At 44.6% G+C, this 12,422-nt stretch overlaps 1 protein-coding gene across 7 annotated transcripts in view; it reads left to right on the top strand.

Annotated features, from left to right (window-relative positions):
* The window catches only part of LIMA1 (LIM domain and actin binding 1), a 65,540-nt gene that overhangs the window by 17,133 nt on the left and 35,985 nt on the right, over window positions 1-12,422 (top strand). For all 7 annotated transcript variants that reach the window (XM_084837162.1, XM_084837158.1, XM_084837163.1 and 4 more), the window contains exons 2-3: window positions 3,664-3,800; window positions 7,207-7,252. In XM_084837162.1, coding sequence (XP_084693288.1) covers window positions 3,682-3,800; window positions 7,207-7,252 — 165 coding nt within the window. In that variant the 5' untranslated portion in view covers window positions 3,664-3,681. The remainder of the gene's footprint in view (window positions 1-3,663; window positions 3,801-7,206; window positions 7,253-12,422) is intronic.

Raw genomic sequence — 12,422 nt, 5'->3', positions numbered from 1 at the left:
CATAATATCTCCCCACCCCCACCCCCAATCCAGTGACTTTGATTTCTCTTTCTATATCAGTTTGCACCCATCTCCAAGTCAGGCAGTTAGCTAGGGCCCAGTTCATACAAATGGCAAGTAAGGGGTAAAACTGCACTAATGCGGGGGTTGAGGAGGGAGGGTAGCAGGTGAGAATGCCAATTCGAGAAAGATAACATCAGCACACGAGAAGGTAGATCGATGGGAGAAACGTTCTAGCTTGGCTAGCCTAGAGTTGATTGCTGAAGGGCCAAATTAGCCATGTCTGTTCATATGTCTGCCTGGAGCATATATAGTGGCTGTGTCTAACTGTAACATCAAGAGGGGCATACAGGTGAGGAGGGGAGCTGAAACGTGGTCTGCCTTGCTTTCCATGGACCAACACCCAAACTCCTTTTTTCTCCAGTCCTGTTCCGATATTGGAAGTGAGCCATGCTAGGAGAAAAGTTCCTGAGGTGGCAGAGCAATGGTATGAGCAGAGTGGGGTGGGGGTGCTTTTATATTACCTTACCTGTTCCCTTTTTGCAGTTAAAATTAGACCCCTCCTGCCTGGCTTTATAGATGAATGGGGCAGACAAGAGAATGAGCACACGTGGCTGTTGCAGTGGCACCTAATTTGCCCTAAGGTCTCCTAGTGAATTAATGGCAGAGGTGACCTTTGAACCAGGGACTTGGCGATTTTCTCGTCATTGTGCTGTATCAGTTCTCATGGGCTTACAAATGCATTTAATTTATTTTATTTAAAATTAGTTTTAGGCTGCTTTTAAAGGTGGAGCCCTCCCAAGGGGGCATACAGGATCTAAAAAAATACAAAGTGGATACAATAAAAATCAATATGTACATATGTCATAAATAAAAACTGATTCTTGTGCATATGCATGAGTATTTGTGCTATTAACAGGAATCTTCTGTCTCTGCTGTCAGCACCTTTCCCTAGCTGCTGCTATTATGCAGGAGAATAGAAAGAGTCTATCCCTCTGGTCAGGTTTCTGCTAGCTTGGGAAAGTGACCTGGCCACAAAGTAGAAGAACCAGTTCCAGTACTCAGCCAGGGGCCTTCTTGCTGCTCTTGGAGGACTTTTGCATCTGTTTCTGAAACTGGAGTTAAGTCCTAGGACTAGATAGCTTTGTTGGAGAAGAAAGTACCTGAGCACTTTTAAGAACCTGAAGCAAAACATCAAAATAAAATGTATTTTGCTACATTTATTCCCTTCTCCCCCCTGTCCCACGCTTCCCAACCCTCTGGCACAGAGCTGAGTGGCAATAGAAAAATGACCCCCCGCCCCCTGGCCGGAATCAACTGCCGTTTTGACGTAGAATGCCCTTTGCTCACCATTAAACCTTGGTACTATTCCCAGTGGCGCTTTTATAAATTATTACCTATGTTAAACGCGGAAGGCATTGGAGACTTCAGTTTTCAGGCAAGTGTCACTTCAGTGCAGGGGTAAGCAACCTGGTGCCCTTCAGATGTTTCAGGCTAAAAACCCCATGATTCCTGACTAATGGCCATGATGCCTGGGGCTGATGGGAGTTGTAGTCCAAAACATCTGGAGGGCACCAGGTTGCCTACTTCTTCTTTAGTGGCACTTTAAATTAAGCCCTGCTTGCTTATGGCCATACATTGACGAGTTGCATGCAAGAAATCATCAGAAAGGGAAATAAGATTCTGTCTAGAAGATAAAGTATCGTTTCATGTGGTGTATGTCATGTCCTTTTGCTTGCTATGTTGAAACCAGCGGAAATAGAATGATCCTGGTTGATGAAGATGCTCACTAACTTGCTGGGACAAAGGTGCTTCTGTCTCATGCTTTCTCTACCTTTCAGATGCCTCAAGATACTTAGCCAGTGTGCTGCAGTGGTTAGTCTTGCGCCTGGACATGGGTAAACCCAGTTCAGATCCCTGCTTGGCCTTGACGTCTTTCACAAGTTGGGGTGAAGCTAGAAAGCTGTTCTCGGGGAGGTCAGGATACAAATAATACTACAGAAGTTGGGAGCTGATGAAAGGAGGAAAAAGCCCACAAAATTAAAAAATATGGGCAGCGTGTTGGCCAGAAGAAAAAAAAAAATCCAAAATCCATATAGTATAATACGTTTATTAGGCCAACTCAAAGATCGCAAAGAATGTACAAGCTTTCTGGAGGCCTCAAAAGCTTGCACATTTTTTGTGATCTTTGAGTTGGCATAATAGTGGTATTGCACACAGAACTGTGGCTCTCAGCCCTAAAATCTTAAGCTTCGTGCTTTTAGAGCTTAAGTGTGACTTTCCACATAGCTTTTGTTTCCAAATAATCTTTAAAATAAACAACATGGCACCCATGGATTGCAGCAAACAGCACTGTGTAGTCCAATCTTCAAATGAGTTGAGCCAAACTTATTCCACTGCCTTTGATTTGTTGTAGTTTAAATTAATTTGAACTGGGATGCACACATCTCCGTTGTGTTTGGCTTTTTTTTTCTTTTCTTCATTTACAAGCTAAATGGTAGATGCTGCAATACAAAGCTTGCATGAGAAATGTTTGAGTGGGAACTGCGTTTGCTTAGGCTTCATAACAATGACATCTTATTCATGTATATGTTTCAGTTTTGTTTTTTGAAGGTGAGTAGAAAGGGCATTTGCAACAGGATGAAGGGTTTTTCCAGGCAGAGGGCTCCTAGTGCTAGCAGCCAGAAGGCATTGTGCTGCTCTTCTGTCTTTTTGCCCTGAACAGATTTTTTGCATTAAGGAAAAAGATGGATGATGTGGTAAGAAAACACGGGAGGGTCATTGTTTATTTATTTATTATTGTGAATGAGACAGGATGGTGGTGCCATAAAAGCCTCGCCTGGAAGTAGGGCCAGCGTCAAGGGTAGGCATGGTTGGGCACCTGTCGAGGGCCCGCACCTCAGCAGGGGCCCACTGACAGCCTCCTGGAATTGTTCCTCCTCTTTCCTATTGCAACTTCCTTGGTCACCTACCTCTCGCGCTAGCCCAGACAACAGTGGCGATGAGAAGGAGGAGCAATAGATGCCACTGCCCACTCACTCACTCACTCACTCACTGGCTCTCTACCTGTCAAGCAAACAAGTGGAAGCGCTTATGGGAAAGAGGAGGAGCAAGAGCAGCTGGAGATGGTGGTGGTGAGAAGGCAGTAGACTCACTGAGGGAGGGGGGCCATTGAGGGCGTCTTGCCCAAGGGCCCTCAGAAATATGGAGCCATCACTGCCTGGAAGCACCTGAAGTCTGCATGCTACTATTTATTTTATTTAACGGGTTTATGTACCACTGACCATATTTTAAAATATCTACTACACAATCCTTAGATCTTAGTGGGAGGCTGGTGGTGGTCGGAAAACAGAAGAACAGGAAAGCGGGTTCCACATTATCGATTTACCAGGTAGAAGGGGTTCTGCATTGCAGATTATCCTGATTATAGGTTGTGGGTGTATTTGCTGTGTTGAAGTTATTTTTTAAAAAATGAATATTTCAAGTATCTCCCAGGGAATCTAATATGAAATCAATTAAGTGTTTTGTTTTTTACAGTTTGAGAGCAGACAGTTGCTGTTCCTTGAAGGCAGTGGGATGAAGAGATTTTAGAAGGCTACTGTGCGGAAGGGAGCGAGAAAAGGAGTGTTCTCTCTAAAATCTTTTTACCCCCTCCTCTTCTAGTTACTGCTGCATTTCAAGATGGAGCCATCTCCATTTAACAGAAGGCAATGGGCTTCACATTCCCTGAGGATCACTGCCAAAGAGTTGTCCCTTGTCAACAGGAACAAGTCATCGGCTCTTGTGGAGAGGTTCTCGAAGTGAGTTTTGTGACACTCTTGTCCAAGAGTACTGTGTGTTCTTACCTTGAGGACTGTGGTAACTACTACCAGCAGATGATACTTTCCTTTTTCTTTTTTAAAAAGAAGTCTTTATTTTACAGGTGTTTCATTCTATTTTAAACCACATTCTTTTTTAGAGGACAGCGTGGGGTGATCCATGAAGTAGTGAACTTACATGAAGTGAAAACATCACGGGAGTACACTGGGGGAAGTTGAACATAATTTTTTGGCATAAATAAGTGGCCTGTTCAGATTAAAAAAAAGGTCAAATAATGGCAGTACCAGTTCAGTAAATCATTATGGCAGAGGAAAGTCTGAGTGAACTTTTTATATGGGCAACCTGCTGAGTCAGTTGTGGTAAAAAATGGAAATCATTCCTCCCACCCTTGCCCCAAATCAGGACTGTACTTTTGAAAATTCTGTTCTCTTATATGGGGCTCCCAGTGGTCTCCTGTCCAAAGGACTGGTCAGATCTACATCTGCTTAGTTTCAGCATTGCTTTAACATCAGGTGCTCCCAGGGCATTCTCTGTCTGGTCCCACAGCTGACCATACTTTGCATGGTTCTGTGTCTGTAAAAAGTAAAATTATCATCTTCCTTCAAACAGCATACTTGCTGCAAATACTTGAGGTCTGTAGTCTCTGATGCTGGCTGGGGATGGTGGGAGTTGGAGCCAACACATTTGGAGGGTGGGGGAGGCTGTTTTAAAACCACTTTGCTAATGGGAGAGTGGAGGCTTAACATTCGGCCCAGTCCTAAGTCAGGGTAATGCACTGTCCAGATGGATCCTTGGTTCAGATGAGCCAAAACTGCCACTTGCCACTTGAACACTTCCTGATTAAAAGGTTAAATACTGGTACTTCTTAATGGCAGTTCTCAAATATTTTAATTTGGAATTGGGCGAGGAGGGTGGGGTGAGGGTACTATGAGTCCCCTCCAGTGTAAGCCAGTCAATAGGGGAGAGCTCACCCTACCTGATGGTAATCAGCCCTATCGTGGCATGGGTATAAGAAAGTTAAAATGGCAAGATCTCTGGTATACTTTTAAGGGAGAAAGCAAACCTTGGAAAGAGACTCCCAATGTTGTAATTAGGTATGCACTAGGTGGCAAATAGATGTTGGTGTCTATGCTCAGGAGAACAGGGTGAATTTTCTATCTCATGGATTTGGTGGTGGTGGTGGTGGTTTGATTGGATTTATGGATCTCCCCTTGCAACTGTGCATGCCTCTTCAGAGAAGCTTACTCACACTTCGACAGCCCTGTGTGTATAGATGTTGCCCCCTTAAGGCACACTCTGGCTCAATTGAGACATCCCACCAAACCATGGTTTCCCATTACTACAAGTTAGAACCCAAACTACCAAACGTACAGGCAATTTGAGCTACCAAATGTACAGGCAATCCATGGTTTAGGTCAGCTTGTCTGCTTTTTGTTTTCTGTCTGCTCTGCACTCCTGTTTCTATGGTTCAGTGGCCTCTGGAGGTGGAGTAAGATCTATAATTATGATTTGTCAGTTCACACATAACACTCAACCAGAGTGAAGTAAACCATGGTTTGCTGTGATGCCTGAACTATGTAACTGAGCCTCTATGTAACTGAGCTGGGTTCCTTTTCAGAGAGGAGAGGGCAGAACCTTGTGATGTTTTTGTTGAACTAGGAAAACAAAACTTTGTGGTAACCAAGGGAAGGAGGAGTGTAGCTTGCCATATCATCTACCCTAGGTGTTTTCAGGAAATGCTTCCACTGGTTTCCTAAGAGAGACAGAAGCTCAGTTTGAGATTTCTGAAAGGGGAAAGAATCTAAAGGAGCTGGCTGTCATAACCCAGGCTTTCAGCAATCTTAGCTGGTATCAGTATGGCAGTGCTGTCTCGGATGACAGAAATTTGAACTGACTGTATGTGGAAGTGTTCAATGTGGGGCATGCTACTCTGAATATTTTAAGCACCTGAGTGCTTCAGAAATGTGGCCTATTCAAAGGCCTTGGGTGGAGATGCTTCTGCTAAAGGTACCGTGTGTGTAACTTCCTTAGCTCTGAAAAATAGAGCCTCAGTACCACAGTTCAGTATGCAAACAGCCCTGTGAGATATTCTGCTTCTATGCTCAGCAAAAGGATAGAGCTATTACAGGCAAAACTATGGGAAGCTGAAAGCAACTTTCAGAGGGCTGGAGATTAGGTGGGGATGAGAGGCTTAAGACAGAGGGCTCAGCAAAGACTTTCTAGGCACTTCCAGCCTGTTTCTGGGCAATTTCCCTGTGTGGTTTTAGGACGGGACCAGACACATCCTGTGATCATTCTTTGCTGATGCCCTTGGATTAGTACCCCAGTCTACAGATCCTCAAACAGGCTGCATGTAAGGGACACCTGACCTGTGGGTCCCATAGTGGTGATGTAATTTTAGAATGAAGACCTGAGTTCGAAACATTTTGAGACGTGCCAGTCCAGCCAGTCCCTTTGTGTGGTGCATACTATTGAAGAGTGGTTCTATTGAAGAGTGGTTTGCAAGAACAATTAGTAATAGAATACATATCTGCAGGCTGCTAAAGAGATGACTTAATTGTGAAATGCAGGGGAAGGGCTATCAGATAAGCATTAGTCACAGGTGTGGTAACCAGGCCTCTTCAAGAGCCCTGACTCTGATGTCTCCTCAGGACTGTTAATATCTCACCCGACTGGCTTTAACTTGCTGACAACTTGGCATGTAAAAGCTGAGCAACCTATCTTCAAACAATTCTGTGAACTGAGGGCTTTTAACAATTCCCAATCAAGGGGCCCCAGGGGGTTCAGTCTGCCCCAAACTGCTAGTCTCCTGTTTTAATTGGTTTTAAATAACGTTAAATAGTCAGTTAAATGGCTTAAAACAATTTTCAGAGGAGTAACCTTGTTAATCTGTTAACAGCAGAAAAAAAAACAGTTGCTTGTGGCATCTTAAAGTCTATCAGATTTATTATTGCATAAGCTATTTCAGCAGATGCATGAAGTGCTACCCCCAATTGATTTACAGTTTCCCCCCACCTCCTCTCTACCTATATACTTGTGTGGATTATATCTGCCAACAGCGGGTAATGTTTTGTGCTTCTGAAGAGGCCTCTAGTCCATAAAAGGTCATTCTACAATGAATCTATCTCTTGTAACACTTGAAAATGGTTGTATGTGTGTGTTTTGTTTTTTTGGGAATGGGCTTGCATTTTGTGGTCTAGACACTTTTATTTTCTAATCTAAACTCTCTTCTTTGCCTCAAAACAGCCTTGTTAGTCATTCAAAATTTACAGTTTCTTGAAAGTCCCTCAAACTTTGTGTGTACTATACTTGAAAGCTTTGGGATTCAGAATAAAAGCTATTTTTTCTCTCTCTTTTGCTACCCCCTCTCCACCCCTTCCCATAAAGATACCAGAAGGCAGCTGAGGAAGCGACTGCAGAGAAAAAAAGAAGTGTAAGTAGTTAAAGATTTTTATGGAATGAATAGTGGCATGAGAACTATACTAACACCTGAACTTCTCCATGTCCTGTAGTGGCTGCTCTTGAGTTTCCTCAAGAGATTTGTCTGTCTCTCTTCAGATAACACTGGAAAACTGTCTTTGCATGCTTTTGTTTGTCTGCTTGGCTTAGGCCTTGCTCTGACCCACTTTCTTGTCCTTTCAGGGGTTGACTGAAGCACAAGAAAGTCAAGTGACTTTCCTGAGATCGAGCAGACTCGCTGTATCAGCTTCTCAAAACCAAAATGCTCCTAGCTCCCATGACCTTTGTCCTAACCTCGAAACATGAATAGCCCTCTCTGTGTTCTGAAGTAAAGGCAGCTGTTCAGATTCTGTGCCTTTTCATTCACTTCTTAGTTGTGAAACTTAAATGGATGCTGTCTGTAGCATCTTTCCACCTGCCTGGCTATCTTGATCTGAAGCAAGTCCTAAAGAATACCTTGGAAAAACAAGGCTGATCTTGATCCCTGCTTCTTAGTTCTTTATTCAGCACAGAAGTACAGAAGCAGCCTGAAAAAGGAATTGATGTTTGTATGCTTCTGCTTTCCAAAATAACTTCCATGTCATCACAAATCATACATGCCTACTGTATGAGAGGCTTTCTCTTTATAACAGGGTGGGCAGCTTGTGGCCTTCCTGGTGTTTTGGTCTGCAGCTTCCATCAGCCCTGCCCAGCATAGCCAATGTTAAGGGATCATGGGATTTGTAATTCAAAGCATCCACAAGTTGTCAACCTTGCTGTATAAGAGGACATAGCATAGTGTCTGGCTCAAAACCTCATTTTCATACTAGGGTTTTTTTACGATCCTCCACCCTTTGGAATCTTGGTCAATGGAATGTATGAATTTGTACACAGACTATTCCTGATGTCTGTATTCTAATCATTCTTACTGAATGTAACCCTGATCAAGGGACTCTGAATTTGTCCTGTATAAAGCAACAGTAACCCAGACCTCTTTTTATTTGTGAACTACTAACATCCTCTACATCCCTTTAACTAAACCCACAAAGAAAAATATGAAAATGATAATCCGCATTGTCACTAATGTGATACATAGTTTTCCACTTTAGAGGTATGCCTGCTATTACTGCTCTGTTCCATACTGAAACTGTGGGATGTTGTATAGCTAGGGTGGAAAATGACTTGGTTGTTCTAGGAGGACAGCCACGATGTGGCCAGGAGCACTCTTGAACTCTATTCTGAGCTCCTCCATGAGTATCTTGCATGCTTGGAGAAGTGGGGAGTGGGGCTGTGTATGGCATGCCTAGGCATGTGCAGCTGTATATGAGTAGGTGATCCTTCTTAGTTGTTGAGCTGAATGCGCATAAATCAAGGAAGCAGGGCCAGCGATGCAGGTGATGTTGAATCCAGTGGCCCTTTCTCACTTTCCCCCTTCAGCGTATGCAACTATACACGAAAGAAAGGCTTGCACAGTGCTCTGGCCTTAAAAAATCCTTGGAGCATCTTCATTGCATCAGCATAGCGACGGCCCCTGCTGTGCATGTCCTTGATCTGTGGCCCAGAGTTGCTTTGGTTCAGGGCGTTTCGGAATTTCAAAGCTCGAGAGGGCCTTGCACATTGGGCCAGACACTATGCTGGGCATCTCAATAGGGACAGTCTCCCAGTGGCAGGGGTGGTATGATTTGCGGTAGCCTTTGCAGTACATTAACAACAAAGCGTCTTGTGGCATCTTAAAAGACTAATTAGTTTATTCTGGCATAAGCTTTTGTAGACTAGAGTCCATCAGATACATCATCTTGCATCTGATGAAGTGGACTATATGTGAAAGCTTATGCCAGAATAAACTAGTTAGTCTTTAAGGGACAAGTGGGCAACCTCTGAAGGTCAGGGGGCAAATTACCCCCCTGCAACCCATTGGGGGCTGCAGACCATCCTCACCACTGCTGGATTTGCTGCTGCAGTAGCAAATGTCGTAGTGACTTTGCAGGGAAATGAAGCTTGTGGGAGTGAGTGCAAACCTTGTTTCCAAGCAGAATTGTGCTTCCAGGAGTGCAGTTCTGCTTGCAGACAAGGCCCATGCTCCTCGAATACCTTGCTTCCCTGCAAAATTGTAGGAGTTTTGCCAGTGCAGTAGCAAATTCAGTGGCAGAGGCACCAGGGGATATGGGCCCCCCCTGCAAAAACAGCCAGAGGGGGTGCGCGATGCCTGCAGGCTACATGTTGCCCACCCTTGCTTTAAGGTGCCACAAGACTCTTCCTTGTTCTTGCTGCGATGGACCAACATGGCGACCCCTCTGGATTGTACTACAAGAAAGCTCATAGCTATACAAACTTCAGTCCCTTATTCAAGCTGCTTCTGCACCCATGTCTCTGATCCCTAATGGGTATCCAGGGATCAACTTCAGCCCCATCTTGGGGACAAAGAATCCTCCTTGTTCCAGTATTGCAGTTGCATGCCTGGCTCCTGCTCTGGGAGCAGACAGGTAGATGAATAATGTCTGGAGATTTTTAGCTGTGTGTTTTGAGCCATATGATGGATTCATTCCAGAGTTGTCTCCTGCCAGCAGGAGCACTCCCTCAGTGGAGTTGTGCTTGGGATGGTCTGGCTGGTGGGAAGGGGGTGGTGGAGGCAATTCTTGCCGATTCTCCCCTCCCCTGCAGCTTCTAGCTCCAGCTCTCATGTTGTCTGGTAGGTTTCTCAAACCTCTGGCATATATTTTCAGGGGGCTGCATGAGGGAGAAGCTGTGAAAATTGCTCCCTCCCAGGTTCCACCAGCAGAAATCCACCACTGGATCAGAAGCATTCTGCAGGTGGAAGACTCCATTCTGTTCACAGGAGGCAAATTTTGGATCCATCCCAGTCTCTGTGGGCAGTATCCAATGGTAGTCCTATATAAACCAGGCCCACTCACTTCAATGGGTCTACTCTATGTAGGAGTGCCATTGGATACCGCCCTATATTTTCTGTTCGAAAATGTACAAGTTTATGGATGGCATAGGCAAAGAACTACTTTTGGCCAGATTGCTTAGGCAATTAGGTGGGCTTATGATGAGTTGTTACACAAATGTGGTAGGACAACTATTCCTGTAAATAACTTCCAGTATGTGAGATTTTGGGGGGAGCGGGGCGAGTCTTTAATACAGACACATTGTATTAATACACATTGCAGTGCTAAATCAGCATTTGGAACACCTGTTTCCTCATAGGGTGCTGGAACTATCTGGACTGCCTGTCCATAAGGTGGAGGCAGGGGAGGTGTTCTTACTTCTGTCTTTCCACACATCTCTCGCTCCTCCTTCAAGCTGAACTGGTAACCTTCTGTCTCTTCTCCCCCACCCCCTTGCCCCTCACTCCCCTGTGTGGCCTGGGCTACCCATCTCTTAGCTGCACTAAGCATGACCAAGACACTTGGGTTGTCTGTTGGTTGGTGGGGACTGCTTCTTCCAGTCACTGTTACGGTGTAAATACACATGTGGGGGCTCGAGGAGTACCCCCCGAAACACACACAATTCAGATGCAGGACTTGGGTTCATGGTAATGGGGTTGGTGGGGAGGTAAGGAAGAAAAAGTCAAGTGGGGAGGAACAGGGGAAGTGGGAGCCCTGCTGTAGGGGCAGTTGGCTCCTTTGAGTCAGAGACCTGCTCATGAGTGGAGGGAAGTGAGACAGCAAATGAACATGGCTAGAGAGCCACATATAAAAGGCAGAAGGAGCTGTCCCTGGTCAGAAAAACAGAAACTTTAGAGGAGAAGGGAAAGAGTGGAGGAAATAATTGCCTTCCCTGTGGCTGAGGCTAAAGGAGCTGAAGGCTTGTCCCACTCCCTTTACAAGCAGTGGGAATATAAGCTGGTTTGGGGGCAGGGGCGACCACAGTTCTAGGAGCATCCCTCTTTTGTTCCTGTTAAATTAGATCTGCATTTGTAATACCTCTGGTGTGTTGGTCACAGACGTGACTCGTGAGAGGGGACACTTAATGTAGGAAACAGCCCTAAGTTTAAACCTATTGCTGATTAAAGATTCTCGTAATGGCCTGCTATAATCCCTTTAATTCATGTTCTCTTTACTGGAGTGTTGGAGGTGGGATGCTGAGACACAGTTCTTGCAGCTTCTTACCCATGCTTCTGCTTGTGTCTTGTTTGCTCAAGATAACGTTCCAGCTGAACTGAGGATATTTACATATTGGGACAGATTGCGCTGTGGGAAAGATGATGTTTTGGGCAGGCTTGAGAAACGCTGTCCGGCTTTTGACTTGTCTCTTGTCTGAATCATTGGGTTTAAAAGTGGACACTCTGCTCGGAGTCTGGGATGTAAGACGGCAGCGATAATGTCTGATGCATGTTGTAGTATGTGGGCTGGTAATTCGTTAAGTATTGGTTTAAATGGTAAACTGTGGAACAGGTCATCTCTCAACAGAGGCAACAGGAAAGGGAGTGCCAACTTGGTGCTTTGAGCAGGGGCCGCAAGCAAAGCGGAGCCCCAGTACAGGATGAGTCACGGCGTGCTGTGCGTGCCAAACCTCCATATTGCAACAGAGCACCTGGTATCTTGCCTCAAAAGCTTCAGTAGGCTTTCTTATTTGTGCAGCTCTTCCTCCCCCCATTCTGTGTACCCTTCTGATCTCACTGCATCATTTCCCCCCAGCAAATTTGAGCCCAACTTGAAACTGAGCAAAGGATCTAATATTCCTGAAGCTTAGCTGGGATTCTCATTAATTTGTAAAGCAGTATTCAAAATGTGACCAGAAGAGTAATAGGGTGAGCAACTTAAATCCTAATATAGCTGCTAATCCCATGTAATACTCTAAAGCTTTACAGATCTGTTCCACTTTGCAGTTAGTCTCATGCTTGGTAGGATACATTAGGAACGGACTACGAAGATCCAGCGTTGGCAGGTATTCTGTTTGAGTTTCTTGAATAGCTGGTTTAGAAAAATTGTGTCTGTTAAATAAGTGAAAGGCTTGCACCTTGGCTGGGGTATATTGCTAGAGTTGTGTGGCAATGCTTTTAAATATTAACACGAGTTCTGTAAAACAAACAAATCTGCCTTTAATGATTTTCATCAGTGATGCAAGTGAGAATTCCTGCAAATGTATGATCAGATCTGAAAAATGGGTGAAAAGAAACCTAATTTCTGGCTAGTATGCTGAGGAAACAGTTAATGAAATGC

This window comes from Heloderma suspectum, chromosome 2 (assembly GCF_057233095.1).
Source record: "Heloderma suspectum isolate Gila_16-S chromosome 2, 16-S_ref, whole genome shotgun sequence".
Lineage (NCBI taxonomy): Eukaryota > Metazoa > Chordata > Lepidosauria > Squamata > Helodermatidae > Heloderma > Heloderma suspectum.
The sequence above is the reverse complement of the archived record's forward strand: the minus strand, read 5'-3'. Positions and strand labels throughout refer to the sequence as shown.